The sequence below is a fragment of the Henckelia pumila genome, chromosome 3 (assembly GCF_033568475.1).
Source record: "Henckelia pumila isolate YLH828 chromosome 3, ASM3356847v2, whole genome shotgun sequence".
Lineage (NCBI taxonomy): Eukaryota > Viridiplantae > Streptophyta > Magnoliopsida > Lamiales > Gesneriaceae > Henckelia > Henckelia pumila.
In genome coordinates, this window is record NC_133122.1 from 60,128,691 (window position 1) to 60,144,978 (window position 16,288).

The 16,288-nt window shown below is 36.3% G+C and overlaps 1 protein-coding gene across 1 annotated transcript; it reads left to right on the forward strand.

Moving 5' to 3' along the window:
- The first annotated feature begins 4,247 nt into the window (after positions 1-4,247).
- On the forward strand, positions 4,248-15,297 carry LOC140888818 (uncharacterized). Its single transcript, XM_073296521.1, has 8 exons — positions 4,248-4,475; positions 11,117-11,879; positions 11,979-12,176; positions 12,270-12,492; positions 12,958-13,031; positions 13,328-13,534; positions 13,850-14,010; positions 14,647-15,297. The coding sequence occupies exons 1-8, from the start codon at positions 4,248-4,250 to the stop codon at positions 15,295-15,297; spliced, it is 2,505 nt and encodes an 834-aa protein (XP_073152622.1).
- Positions 15,298-16,288: the final 991 nt, after the last annotated feature.

The following is a 16,288-nucleotide window of genomic DNA, read 5'->3' on the forward strand; positions in this document are numbered from 1 at the left end:
AAAATACAAAAAAAAAAATCAAGTTATTGTACCTTTTAGAACATAATTATTATTTTAAAAAATAATTAGAAGGTCAACATCTAAATTTTAAACCTAATTTATTTAATTATAAAATCATAAAAAAATATTTATTATAAAAACTTAAGCGGTGAAGTTGAAAAATCAACTTCTAAATTCTAAATTTAATTTATTATTTTAAAATAAAAAACATAGGCACCTATTCTAACTTAACCGAGCTTAATTTGGTCAAAACCGTATCGTTTCCATGACCAAAATAAAAAAAACAAGTCAACTAATAGGACCAAATCCAAAAAAAAATCCAAATTCCTGTACTTTTTTTTCAAAACATAACTTTGTATAGGACCAAAATAAAAAAAGTAAGTCAACTTATAGAACCAAAACTAAAACAATCAACATGTAAGACTAAATCCAAAATAAAAACAAAGTTACAGGATCTTTTCCAAAACAAGCCAATATACAGGACCAAAACCAAAATGAAGCCAACATACAGGACTAAAATTGTAAAGTCCAAAAATCCATTAAACTTGCTCACGATTATTTAAACATAAATTTTTAATGATTTTATGCCTTAAATTGTTTAAGTTATGATTTAATGATTATGATTTCATGATTATGTTTATCTTACATTTAACAATTTTGATTAAGTAAATGATTCCAGGTAGAGTTCGATTCTGGACTCGCGGGACGAGGCTAACCTATGAACGAGATAATAGAGTACATTTTTACGAGTATTTTAAGTATGATATTGTTACATTTTTATAAACGAGTCAAAAGATAGCATTTTTATCAGACGAGTCGAGATGTGTTTCTTTGACTGCATTTTAAGCAATCAATACACGATGTGCATTAATTATGAAAACTACACTTAACAACCTTATACCCTACATGTTAGTGATTCCCTTGACATATTCTATCAGACTTCTTCATTATCCTCCTCTCCCTTACACGTTTTTCTCCTCCCCCTCACTATTCATCATCTCCTTCATCAAATCCTTCAAGATTCAAGTGAGTTTTTGGTACCAGTTTTTAGTTCGTCCAAGGTTTAGCTCGTCTCCGAAGTTTCGGATCAACTTCTCCTCCATTCAAGGCAAGTTTTTAAAGAATTTTAAACCACCATTCAAGATATATCTATTTTGATAAGAAATGATGTGTGTTGATGAGTTTTATGCATGATTTTAAAGATTTGAGAAGCATAAAAGCATGAGGTTTATGATATCGTGATATGTAAGTCGTTCTTGTGAAATTCTTGATAAATAATGTGTGATGATAGATTCTTATGGTTTAGAGTTGGGAAAGGACTGATTTTGAAGGTGTGTGTTGAATTTTTAAGTGTTGAGTTAGTTTTAGTTAAAGCTTTGAAGCGTTGCATGTGTTGGGTTGTCTCGGATTAGCAATACTTGTTGCAATTTTGTGGATTAAGTCTATTGTACTAATCCAAATGAGATGAGGCCAATTGTATTTGAAAGATAACTCATATAGCTAAAACTTTCATGCTTTGAGTTTTGTCAAAATCATTCTATAAGATTGGCCAAAATCGCCCCGAAGTGTGTCAAGTGGTTTGAATTTTCGGCAGTGATACATCTCGAGAGAATAAGCATAACGTTTTACTGAAATATCCAATTAAGGTGAGGTTTCGGAATTTGAAAGCTTAGATCAAGGGCTAAAACTTTTATGTTTACCACATTTTGAAATTCTGGGTACAAGAACTCTAAATATCAGTGTGAAGGCATAGCCACTGCAGTGCAGCAGAGCTGACAATGTGCAAGTATAGCGCCCCAGCTCCTCTCTTCTAGCGCTGGAGCGCTGTAGCTTCGAATTAATTTTCTTAAGTTTTGATTTTTGAGTCCTTAATTCATGGTTATGATCTTTTAAGGCTTCTAAAATATATTTAAGAGTTTCTATGCAAAAAGTTTCAAGTTTTAAGTCAAGAACGAAAAGAACGACTTACGTGGACCGATTACGTTATGTGATGCATGTACATGTCTAAGTTTCTTTCATGAAACCTATGTTCAATATGAAAGTATGATTTTTATCATTTATTACATGCATGAAGTTATCGAGTAAAGTTTTATGTTCATGAAACAAAAGTTAAGATGGAAATTATGATTTTCAATGATGCTTCATGATGAATGAAATGATATGTTGATGAAATGAATAATGATGAAGCATGAATGAATAATGTTATGTTGAATTATGAAGATATAATATGTTTATGCATGAAAATATTTTGATGTCTTATGTGTCTTTGTGGTGGCAATACGGGAACGGTACTCCGGTTTGGGCTCCGGAGGGGCCCTCCCAAATACGGCTCAATGTACGGGTTAGGTCCTCCGGGATGAGCTCCGGAGGGGCCTCCGAAAATGAAAGAACGAATGTTACGAGACGTAATGCCATATGATTGTTGATCAACAAAAAAATATGAATGTGTCTGTTACGCTTTAAACGCATACAAATCTCATGTTATGAGATTAATGTTTTTAATGCATTAACAAGTCTCATAATATTATGTTTTGATGATTACAAAACTCGGTTAATTGTTACTAACCATTTAAAGTGAGATTTTACAGATTAGATTTATTGATGATTAAATTCATGGAAGCTATTTTGAAGCTATACATGTATTTATAATGTCTTGTATTGCTCATTGAATGGATGAAACATTGTTAAGAGATATAAAGAAAAAGACAAGAAGAAGCCAAAGTATGGAGAATCAACTTCCGAAAATTACTGGGAATTTTCTAGGTATTGAAATCCGATCTTCACCAATCATAATCGTGATGAGGAAGTTTTACATGTGCTGTCCAAATTTGAGAGCAATCCAACGGCTAGATATGAAGTTATGATTTTTCCACAAAAGTTGTGCAGTACCTATTTCTGCAGAACTTGAAGTGAAGGATGAAGAATCAACTCCTGAAATTTACTGGACGTGCTTGAGACATCCAAATCAAATCTCCACCAATCAGATTCAAATTTAGGATGTTTTACAACCTTTGTACAAAATTTAGATCAATCCAACGGATGGATATGGAGATATGAATTTTTCAAATTTGTTGCACAGAACAAGTTTGAAAACTTGATGAAGTGACTTCCAAAATATACTGGAAATGTTTGACACGTTAAAATAAAATCTTCACCGTTCAGAATGAAGATCCAGATGTGTTAAAGCTTCAGTTCAAATTTCAGATCAATCCAACGGTTAGATTGGAAAATATGATTTTTTCACAAAATCCGCTCAGTGCTGGAAAAAAGTAGGCAGCGGCGCCGAACACTTTTTGTCACTCCTTAACTTCTCAACACACGCCTCATGCACTCAAATCAGATTCAAATCTTTGCCAACTATAAATAGATGTCATCCAAGGTCATTTTGAGACATCTCAACTCATCTCTTCTCTCCTTTGCAAGCAATTTCTCACTATCAAAGTGTTTGTATGATATATTTGAGAGTGTTTGTAAAAATAGTTTGTGAGTTGGTTGTGCTATTGTTGTAAACACTTGAGTGTGAAGCCAAGTATGTTGTGCTATGTTGTAAGCACTTGAGTGTGAAGCCAAGTGTTTGTGTTGAGGCTATCCTTGGAGCCCTTAAGGCCAAGTGTTCGAGTTGTATCGGCGCGGTGATCGTGTTGAGTTGTACGGCTATCCTTGGAGTCATCAAGGCCAAGACGTTGAAGTGCTAGTGGATCCTTGGTTAATCAATCTTAACCAAGAAGGGGAGACGTAGACGATTTATCGTCGAACTTATATAAACATCTCTTATCCCTTTTATTTACATTACGCATTTATTTACCGCACTTATTATTAATTGCTTTAAGTCTTCCACTTGCGTATTTGCATAATCGCTTTAAATTGCTAAAGTTGCCAATAGAACCTAAATCTTCCCCCCCCCCCCCATTAGGTTCTAACAAGTGGTATCAGAGCCACACTTTTGAAAAATATTTCAAAAAGGCTCTATGGTAAATCTAGCGAGCGATTATGCTCAAGGGCAATCAATCAATCGTCCTCCTCTTTTCAACGGCATAAACTACGGATATTGGAAAAATCGAATGTCCATATATATTCAATCCGTAGATTATGATCTTTGGAAAGTTACGGTAAAAGGTCCCTACAAACTTATGAAAGAGGTTGAAGTGATTAAAATTCCTAAGGAAATGAATGACTTTACCAAGGAGGACATGCGATTAATTTCTCAAAATGCTAAAGCTATGAATATTTTGCATTGTTCTTTAGATATGAACGAATACAACCAAATATCAATGTGCTCCTCCGCTAAAAAAATATGGGATAAATTGGAGATATGCCACGAGGGAACCAACCAGGTCAAGGAAACAAAGATTGACCTCCTAGAGCTCAAACATGAGACATTTGAGATGAAAGCCTATGAAGATAGCGATGAGGAGGAAGCCAACATATGTCTCATGGCCAAGGATGATGACATCGCCTCCGACGATGATGATGAGGTACCATCTTACGATGAATTACTACAAGCTTATAAGCTTATGTTTGACATGGCTAAATCACTTAGAAAAGAAAATAGAAACCTCAAAAATGAATTAGAATCTAAGGAGTATGAAAACCTAAGATTAAAGGATGACATAGCTACATTAGAAAAATCATTTTATAAATTCAATGTTAGTAGTAAAGTTGAATAATTTACTAAGCATACAAAAATGTAGCTTTGATAAGGGTGGAATAGGGTATGGTAAGAAATCAATAGATTTTACTAGCCTTATTGCTAAAGCCAAAATGAGATCACCCCCTACATACTCTTATTGTTGTAAAATTGGTCATGCTAGATATAAATGTAGATCTTTAAGATTTCAATATGATCAAAAGAGCTATATGAAATGGAGGCCTAAGAGTACTTAACAACTTATCAGTCGGCATTATGAGATCATGATCTAAGGGAGTTCATCATAGACCGGTTTAAACTGCCTTGACTTGCGACTGGTCTATCTGATGAACGCTGCTCTATCCAAGGAAATAGGTTTTTAAAGAGGTCATAGCCCTACCTACTGATGGGAGCACTCTTAGAAAGTGGCGATGATGTTGCTATGAGAGACTGAACTCTTAGAAGTCTATTTTGTATCTCTCTTTTCTAACACTGTGGACCCAAAAGAACTAAAGGGTACCAAAATCAATTCTTGCATGGAAATAGGAAAACTGTTCTTCCTAGCATATGGTATCTAGACAGTGGATGCTCTAGACATATGACCGGGAACAAGGAGCTACTCCAATCGGTCAAACCAAAGGAGAAAGGAACTGTCACCTTTGGAGACAACAACAAAGGAGTTATTGAAGGAATCGGCTCAATAGGTATATCTAAATCTTGCTTGATTGATGATGTACTCCTAGTGAAAAGGCTTAAACATAATCTATTAAGCATAAGTCAATTGTGCGATAGAGGTTATGAAGTCAAATTCACTCCCCAACACTGCATTATATCACTCACGACTAACAAATCCATAAATTTCAAAGGATATAGAAGTGAAAATGCATACAAGGTTTTTTTAAATAATTTATCTTTATCAAATATCAAAAGCCTTGTATCCTTGAATGTTGATGACAACATTCTTTGGCATAGACGACTAGGTCATGTTGGTCTTAGTACCATAGAAAATTTTTTAAACTTGATTTAGTTGTTGGTATGCCAAAACTCAATTTAAAATTAGATTCTGTTTGTGATGCGTGTCAACTTGGCAAACACACAAGGGAATCTTTTAAAAGCAAAAATTTTGTATCAACTTCTATGCCCCTTGAACTTCTTCACCTAGATCTATGTGGTCCCTCGAGGAACGCTAGTCTAGGAGGGAAGCTTTATGTATTTGTCATTGTGGATGATTTTTCACGTTTCACGTGGACACTGTTTTTAGCCCACAAAAATGATGCCTTTGATTATTTTAAAACTTTTGTCAAACGAGTTGAGAATGAGAAAAATCTTTCTATCAAACAGATCCGTAGTGACCACGGAACTGAATTTCAAAATGAGAGTTTTACAAATTTTTGTGAAGAGAAAGGCATCGGTCACAATTTTTCTTGTCCTAGGACTCCTCAACAAAACGGGGTCGTTGAGAGGAAAAATAGGACACTTATGGAGATTGCGAGGACCATGATATGTGAGCATTCTCTACAAAAATATTTTTGGGCTGAAGCAATGAACACTGCCTGTTACATTATCAATCGTGTATCAATTAGGCCAATTCTCAAAAAAACTCCATATGAATTATGGAGAGGGAGAAAGCCTAACATTTCATATTTTCGGGCCTTTGGATCAAAATGCTACATTCATAATAATGGTAAGGACAACCTTGACAAATTTGATGCCAAATCCGACAAAGGTATTTTTCTCGGATATTCTACCACAAGTAAGGCTTTTCGAGTATTTAATAAACGCACTTTACTTGTTGAAGAATCCATGCATGTTATCTTTGATGAATCTATAGTTTCTCGTACTACTAACGATGGTGTAGAATTACTCGAAGAAGAGATGACTTCATCAAGTCTAAATGATTTAGATGTTTCTGTTGAGGAAACACCACTTCCAAAGGATTGGACGCTTCACAAAGATCATCCTATAGATCTTATCATTGGAAGTCCTTCAAAAAGAGTAACCACTCGCTCTTCAATTAATAATATTTGCAATCATCTTGCTTTTGTTTCGCATGTTGAACCTAAGTGCATTAATGATGCTTTATTAGATGATTCATGGATTATTGCTATACAAGATGAGTTGAATGAGTTTAGAGGTAATAATGTTTGGAATCTTGTTCCTAGGCCGCATGATAGATCTATCATTGGTACTAAATGGGTGTTTAGGAATAAACTTGACGAGCATGGTACTATCACTAGAAATAAAGCTAGGCTTGTAGCTAAAGGATATAGTCAAGAAGAAGGCATAGATTATGATGAAACTTATGCGCCTTTTGCTAGAATAGAATCTATTCGCATGATACTTGCTTTTGCTTGCTCTAGAAATTTCAGGTTATTTCAAATGGATGTCAAGAGTGCATTTCTTAATGGTGAATTTAAAGAGGAGGTTTACATTGAACAACCTGATGACTTTGTTGATACTGCTTTGTCTGATCATGTGTTTAGACTTAACAAAGCCTTGTATGGATTGAAACAAGCTCCTAGAGCTTGGTATGATAAATTGTCTACTTTCTTGCTTTCAAATGGTTTTTCAAGAGGAAAGATCGACATTACTTTATTCACCAAGAATGTCAAAGATGATTTATTAATTGTGCAAATCTATGTTGATGATATAATTTTTGGTTCTACCAATGAAACTCTTTGTCAAGAATTCTCTAAGTTGATGCAGGAACACTTCGAGATGAGTATGATGGGGGAACTTAACTATTTCCTCGGATTACAAATCAAACAGTGCAAGGATGGGTTCTTTGTGAACCAAAGCAAATACATCAAGGAGATTCTAAAGAAGTTTGGGATAGAGAACACAAAATCATCATCCACACCGATGAGCACAGCAATCAGACTCGACAAGGATGAAAATGGTAAATCTGTAGATCAATCTTCCTTTCGCAGTATGATTTGCTCCTTACTTTATGCTACTGCTAGTAGACCGGACATTATGTTTAGTGTTTGCTTGTGTGCACGATTTCAATCATGTCCAAAAGAATCACATTTGTTCGCCTTAAAACGCATTTTCAAATATCTTTCAAATACTCCAAATTTCGGCTTGTGGTATTCGAAAAATTCTTTCTTTGATTTAAAAGCTTACTGTGATGCCGACTTTGGTGGATATAAGGTGGACCGTAAAAGCACTAGTGGAACTTGTTTATTTTTAGGAAATTGTTTAGTTTCTTGGTTTTCAAAGAAACAAAATTGTGTTGCGTTGTCAATGACCGAAGCCGAATATATGGCTGCCGGTAGTTGTTGTGCTCAAATTCTTTGGATAAAGCATCAATTGCTCGACTATGGTGTATCTTTTTCAAAAATTCCTATTTTCTGTGACAACACAAGCGCCATATGTCTTACAAAGAATCCGATTCAACATTCGCGCACCAAACATATTGACATTCGTCATCATTTTATTTGTGACCACATCGAACGAAATGAAGTTGAACTTCAATATGTTGACACAACTAATCAAATTTCTGATATTTTTACAAAACCACTAGATGAAAATACTTTTATTCGTTTGCGTGGTGAACTTGGCATGATTGAGTTGTAATCACTTGTGGACATAAATAAATTTAATGTCATATTAAGGGGGAGCTTAATATAAAATTCGAGCAACTTAATGTTGGATAATACAAATTAATTGTATTTATTCAAAGTTATAAAGCTCACATTTTATGTGAAATTTATGTGTTGCTTTTTTAGAAATTATATTTCAATTCTCTTGTTTTGCATTTACTTTTTCAGTCTTTTTGATTATCACAAAAAGGGGAAGAATTAGTTTGGTTAAATATTTTAACTAAGGGGGAGAGTTAGTTCGGTTAAATGCATGGAGAATAAAATTGGTTATTTGATAAGCATTCTCTTCTTAGCTAATTGTTTAATTTAGGAAGAGTTTTATTCATGCAATTATATTGTGCAAATTTAAATTGTTTATTTAATATTGTACATATATTTCTCCTATTTAACCAAATTTTGTGATCATCAAAAAGGGGAAGATTGTTACGCCTTAAACGCATACAAATCTCGTGTTATGAGATTAATGTTTTTAATGCATTAACAAGTCTCATAATATTATGTTTTGATGATTACAAAACTCGGTTAATTGTTACTAACCATTTAAAGTGAGATTTTACAGATTAGATTTATTGATGATTAAATTCTTGGAAGCTATTTTGAAGTTATACATGTATTTATAAAGTCTTGTATTGCTCATTGAATGGATGAAACATTGTTAAGAGATATGAAAAAAAAGACAAGAAGAAGCCAAAGTATGGAGAATCAACTTCCGAAAATTACTGGAAATTTTTTATGCATTGAAATCCGATCTTCACCGGTCATAATCGTAATGAGGAAGTTTTACATATGCTGTCCAAATTTGAGAGCAATCCAACGGCTAGATATGAAGTTATTATTTTTCCACAAAAATTGTGCAGTACCTATTTCTGCAGAACTTGAAGTGATTGATGAAGAATCAACTTCTGAAAATTACTGGACGTGCTTGAGACATCCAAATCAAATCTCCACCAATCAGATTCAAATTTAGGATATTTTACAACCTCTGTCCAAAATTCAGATCAATCCAACAGATGGATATGGAGATATGAATTTTTCAAATTTGTTGCACAGAACAAGTTCGAAAACTTGATGAAGTGACTTCCGAAAATTACTGGAAATGTTTGACTCGTTAAAATCAAATCTTCAGTTCAAATTTCAGATCAATCCAACGGTTAGATTGAAAGATATGATTTTTCCACAAAATCCGCTCAGTGCTGGGAAAAAGTAGGCAGCGGCGCCAAACACTTTTTGTCACTCCTTGACTTCTCAACACACGCCTCATGCACTCAAATCAGATTCAAATCTTTGCCAACTATAAATAGAGGCCATCCAAGGTCATTTGGAGACATCCCAACTCATCTCTTCTTTCCTTTGCAAGCAATTTCTCACTATCAAAGTATTTGTGTGATATATTTGAGAGTATTTGTAAAAATAGTTTGCGAGTTGGTTGTGCTATTGTTGTAAACACTTGAGTGTGAAGCCAAGTGTGTTGTGCTATCGTTGTAAGCACTTGAGTGTGAAGCCAAGTGTTTGTGTTGAGGCTATCCTTGGAGCCCTTAAGGCCAAGTGTTCGAGTTGTATCGGCGCGGTGATCGTGTTGAGTTGTACGGCTATCCTTGGAGCCATCAAGGCCAAGACGTTGAAATGTTAGTGGATCCTTGGTTAATCGATCTTAACCAAGAAGGGGAGACGTAGACGATTTATCGTCGAACTTTCATAAACATCTTTTATCCTTTTTATTTACATTACGCATTTATTTACCGCACTTCTTATTAATTGCTTTAAGTCTTTCGCTTGCATATTTGCATAATCGCTTTAAATTGCTAAAGTTGCCAATAGAACCTAAATCCCCCCCCCCCCCATTAGGTTCTAACAGTGCCCATTATGACGGTTGCCACAATTTCGCATAATTCGTCATCAAATGATAAGCTTATGTTATGTTATGTTAAGTTTAAATGATTATTGAAATCTCATGATTTTTACTGCATACTCTTGCTGAGTCTTTAGACTCACTATACTTGAATGGTGCAGGTAATGAGGATGACATTTATGCATATGTCGATGAGTTCAATGCCGGGCATGAAGAAGAGCAAGGAGTCGGACCGACGGGCGATGCATGAGTGTGTTATGTGTTGAGAGTGTTTGTGTCAAGTTAATGAACTAAATGTTGTTATGTTGATTGAAGAAAATACGCTTTATGTTTCAAATTGTTATGATTTGGTTTGTAAACTATTCTGAAATGTTTTAAGTAAGGTTTGATGTATGCATACATCTTTCAAAAATTTTCTTTTCCGAACTAGTTTTATCGTCATGTTAGTTTGTAACATCTTCATCGGTTGAGGGTGTTACAGTTTGGTATCAGAGCAGTTCGCTCTAGGTTTTCTTGAAACACTCATGCATACTCGCCACGACTCCAACGCTCTGTCTTCATGTCTGTAAGTTATGTGTCTTATGTGATTATGTGTATGATAATGCGATGAGATATATGTATGCATGTTATATGTTAAAGTATATTCACGTTTTGAATCGTGACTGAGCGGTGTGGATAATATTGGACTTTAGGACTATGACATCACATAGGGGAAACAACACCAACACCAACACCAATTCCGCAAACAACAACCATAGTGATTGCGGGCCAGATAGTGAGAACAATCAAAACAACCAGTTTTTGGCAGGATTAACTGCTCTACTTCAAGAGCAAAGCCGTGCTCAGGGAGCTTAAATCCAACAGTTGCTTCAAGCCCAGACAACTAATGCTGGAAATAACCATCCTACAGCTAATCAGAACCCTATCTACAAAAGGTTCTTAGAGTTGGGACCACCTGAGTTCAAAGGAGAGACTGATCCTTTGATAGCAGAACAATGGTTCCAAGCTATGGAGACTGCTTTTGAATTCATGCAGATCACGGATGCGGATATATTGAGATGTGCTACCTATATTTTCCGCGATGACGTTCGTGTTTGGTGGAATGGAGCCAAAGCAGCGTTGAACCTAACTACCCTTACTTGGAATGGATTCAAGGATGTGTTCTACGGCAAATATTTCACAGTGAGCACCCGAACCCGGTTGGCCATAGATTTTTTGGAAATCCGTCAAGGAAACATGTCGATTGTGGAGTATGTTAAGAAGTTTGAAAGGGGAAGATACTTTGTACCGATGATTTCTGGTGATCCTGCTGAAGAGTTGAAACATTTTACAGAAGGATTGAATGCCTTCATCAGAAAGGATGTTAGACTAAGTGGAGCGAAAAATTACAAAGCGGTGGATCAGGCCATGCTGTCTGAAAAGGACAGAAACGACATTATCCGAGAGTCACATGCAAAAAGATCTAGTTATCAGAATCAGGAACAACAAGGAAATTCTAGCAGAAAGAGACCATACCAAGCCCCATCCCAACACCGACCATACCAACAGCAGCAGCCTCGACCTCAGGGGCAGAAACAATTGGCTCTACCAATACCAAAACCGGCAATTGCACCAACAGCTTGTCAAAAATGTGGAAAACTTTACTTAGGTCAATGCATGGCAGGGACTGGAGTATGTTTCCTTTGCAAAAAGCCAGGGCACTATCGAAAAGATTGCCCTCAATCCAAAGAACCGTTAAGAGGACGAGTTTTTGCAATGGCACATGATCAAGTGGATCCAAATACAACTATAGTTACAGGTATGATTAATGTTTCCAGTAATCCCGCTCATGTTTTAATTGATACTGGAGCTACACATTCATTCATATCTGTTGAATTTGTTAATAAATCGAGTTTAGTACCGAATAAGTCAATATCAGGATTTAGTATATCCTTGCCTTCAGGGGCAGAATTGAGTAGTGATTTGATTATCAGAGGATGCAGTGTACAAATGCAGAGTCACGAGTTACTTGCTGATCTTATTATCCTGAATATGTCTGATTTTGACATGATATTCGGGATGGATTGGTTGTCTCGATACGAGGCTACTATAGACTGTAAACGGAGAACGGTTTCCTTGAAAACTAAGGATGGAGAACCATTTTTATTCCATGCCACACTGAAACATAATTCATCTCTTTTAATTTCAGTGGGTAAGGCATGGAAACTGTTGAATAAAGGATGTGCAGGTTTCCTTGCAAGTGTCACTTGCGACCAAGAATTACCTCGACCAAAACTTGAAGACGTCGAAGTAGTGAGATATTTCCCAGAAGTATTTCCTGATGATATTGCAGGATTACCTCCAACTAGGGAGGTAGAATTTGGAATTGAATTAATGCCTGGAACCCAACCAGTTTCCAAAGCACCATACAGGTTAGCACCGACTGAAATGAAGGAATTGAAGGAGCAACTACAAGAGCTACTCAATAAAGGCTTTATTAGACCGAGTGTATCGCCTTGGGGTGCACCGGTATTGTTTGTCAAGAAGAAAGATGGGTCTATGAGACTGTGCATCGATTATAGAGAGCTGAATCGAGTAACAGTGAAGAACAAATACCCACTTCCAAGGATAGATGATTTGTTTGATCAGTTACAAGGGGCAGTAGTGTTCTCCAAGATCGATTTGAAATCAAGTTATCACCAATTGAAGGTGAAAGATGAAGATATTCTTAAAACGGCTTTCAGGACTCGTTATGGCCACTACGAGTTCTTAGTCATGCTGTTTGGAGTTACCAATGCACCAGCAGTGTTTATGGATCTTATGAACAGAGTGTTCCAGCCTTTCTTGGATTAGTTTGTCATAGTATTCATAGATGACATACTGATTTACTCTCGTAGTTTCGATGAGCATCGTCAGCATCTAACTACAGTCTTGCAGGTTCTGAAAGAAAAACAATTGTTTGCTAAGTTCAGTAAGTGTGACTTTTGGCTGGAACAGATTGCATTTTTGGGTCACCTAGTTTCGGCTAAGGGAATAGAGGTTGATCCAGCAAAGATAGAAGCAATTAAAAATTGGGTTACTCCAAATAATGCTACAGAGGTACGAAGTTTCTTGGGATTAGCGGGTTACTATAGGAAATTCATTCACGATTTCTCCAAGATAGCGCTGCCACTGACGTCATTAACTCGCAAAATTGTGAAGTTTGAATGGTCTAATCAGTGTAAGAAAAGCTTTTTAGTGTTAAAGAAAAGTTGATGACATCATAAGTACTAGCCATGCCAGAAGGCATAGGTCGATTCGTAATTTATACAGATGCTTCCAAGAGTGGATTAGGGGTTGTCCTGATGCAAGATGGAAAGGTAATAGCATATGCTTCACGACAGTTGAAGATTCATGAAAAGAATTACCCTACCCATGACCTCAAATTGGCAGCAGTTGCCTTCGCACTGAAACTGTGGAGACATTACCTTTATGGTGAGAAGTGTCAGATTTTCACTGATCATAAAAGTCTGAAGTACTTCTTCACACAGAAGGAGTTGAACATGAGGCAGAGAAGATGGCTCGAATTGGTGAAAGATTATGACTGTGACATTAGCTACCATCCGGGTAAAGCTAATGTAGTAGCAGATGCTTTGAGTCGTAAATCTGCAACTTTGAATAGAATGACAACTCAACAAGAGTTGATTGTAGATTTTGAACGACTCAGATTGGAAGTAGTTGAGCCAATGGAAGTTTGTGCCTTATCAACCTTAACAATGGTTCCAAGTTTGCTCGACAAGATTTGAACAGGGCAGGCTTCAGACCAGCAATTATTAACTTGGAAACTTAAAGATGAAGCAAAAGGGGGTGCATTGTATACGGTAAAGGATGGGGTCGTGCATCACAAAGGGCGAATGTGGGTACCGGCAGTAAATTCACTGAGGGAAGATGTGATGACTGAGGCTCACACGGTACCATATTCTATTCATCCAGGGAGTACAAAGATGTTCAAGGATTTACAGATGCTATACCGGTGGCCAGGTATGAAGAAAGACATCGTTAAGTTTGTTAGCGAATGTTTGATATGTCAACAGGTGAAAGTTGAACATCAAAGGCCAACAGGACTTCTGAAACCATTACATATTCCCACTTAGAAATGGGAAGATGTCACAATGGACTTTGTGATTGGACTACCAATTACACAACGAAGAATGAATTTAATATGGATAATAGTTGACAGGTTGACAAAGTCAGCTCACTTCTTACCAGTTATAAACAACTTCTCGATGAATCAATATGCAGAGTTATATATTCGAGAGGTAGTTAGATTGCATGGAGTTCCAGCAAGGATAGTCTCTGATAGGGATCCTAGGTTCACTTCAAACTTTTGGAAGAGTTTACATCATGGATTGGGAACAAAGCTAGCTTTTAGTACAGCTTTTCATCCGCAGACAGATGGACAATCTGAGCAAGTGATTCAGATACTGGAAGATTTACTCAGGGCTTGCATGATTGACTTTGGAAATAATTGGGAATCGAAATTGCCTTTAGTGGAGTTCACATATAACAATAGTTATCAAGCTACTATTGGAATGGCTCCTTATGAGGCTTTGTATGGTAGAAAGTGTAGGACTCCATTGCATTGGGATGAAGTGGGAGAAAGAGTTGTATTAGGGCCAGAAATAGTGCAACAGACAGTCGATATGATAGCAAAAGTCAAGAACAGAATGTTGACGGCTCAAAGTCGACAGAAAAGCTATGCCGATCAGAGGCGTAGAGAGTTGGAGTTCCAAGTAGGTGATCACGTGTTTTTGAAGGTTTCACCTTGGAAAGGAGTCTTAAGATTTGGGAAGAAAGAAAAGTTGAGCCCAATATATATAGGACCTTTCGAGATCCTAGATAAGGTTGGAACAAGAGCTTACCGAGTAGCATTGCCTCCAAACTTGAAAGGTGTACACAACGTATTCCATATCTCGATGTTGAGAAAGTATATCTCAAATCCTTCTCATGTCATTCGCCACGAGCCAGTTCTATGGACACCAGACTTGTCTTATGAAGAAATACCTATCCAAATTTTGGATACACAAGTCCGAAAGCTGAGAAACAAAGAGATCAAGATGATAAAGGTCTTATGGCGCAATCAATTAGTGGAAGAGGCTACTTGGGAGACCGAACAAGATATGAGTAGCCGATACCCAGAAATATTTGGTAAGTCGAATTTCGAGGACGAAATTCTTTTAAGGAGGGTAGAATTGTAAAGTCCAAAAATCCATTAAACTTGCTCACGATTATTTAAACATAAATTTTTAATGATTTTATGCCTTAAATTGTTTAAGTTATGATTTAATGATTATGATTTCATGATTATGTTTATCTTACATTTAACAATTTTGATTAAGTAAATGATTCCAGGTAGAGTTCGATTCTGGACTCGCGGGACGAGGCTAACCTATGAACGAGATAATAGAGTACATTTTTACGAGTATTTTAAGTATGATATTGTTACATTTTTATAAACGAGTCAAAACATAGCATTTTTATCAGACGAGTCGAGATGTGTTTCTTTGACTGCATTTTAAGCAATCAATACACGATGTGCATTAATTATGAAAACTACACTTAACAACCTTATACCCTACATGTTAGTGATTCCCTTGACATATTCTATCAGACTTCTTCATTATCCTCCTCTCCCTTTGTGGGGGCCTTGGGTTGCTAATCTCAAATCTTAAGGGGTAATTAATGAATAAGCATCATTAATCTAATAAGAAAAGAATAAGGATCAATAAATTTTTTATTTTATTTTTTTTTTCAAAAAGAGGTGGGCTCGAGCGGTCAAAAACTACCGCCCGGGCGCCCTTGATTTTTCCAAAACAGAAGGCTCGCGCTCGGGCTGCTAAAAACTGCAGCTCGGGCGCTTCCTGGACAGAATTTTACCCTGTTTTTCAGCAGCCATTCTTGATCCTTTCCATCCCTTCCAAGCTATCAAATTCAAGTCTAAAACATGTTATAAAATCTAAGAACATGCATACATTCATATATCAAGTTCCTAACATCAAATCATGCATTTATTACATCAAATAAATAGCTCAAAAAGCATGAAACTACAAGCTACACCAAGTCTCAAAAGTGAGCTTCTAAACCATAAGTTTCATGTGAAGTTTTTCAACTTAAAACCCGAGTCCACACTTGCTAAATCTCGCTCCCGAGCTATCAACGTCCTCTCAGACTAGCTCCTGCACCATCTGT

Bases quoted from the DNA above. Each gene is read 5' to 3' on its own strand.
- LOC140888818 (XM_073296521.1), top strand. From the start codon at position 4,248: ATGAACGAATACAACCAAATATCAATGTGCTCCTCCGCTAAAAAAATA. The intron at 4,476-11,116 runs GTACCATCTTAC...GAATTCATGCAG, and splicing joins CCTCCGACGATGATGATGAG to ATCACGGATGCGGATATATT. The intron at 13,535-13,849 runs GTGAGAAGTGTC...AGATTTGAACAG, and splicing joins GTGGAGACATTACCTTTATG to GGCAGGCTTCAGACCAGCAA.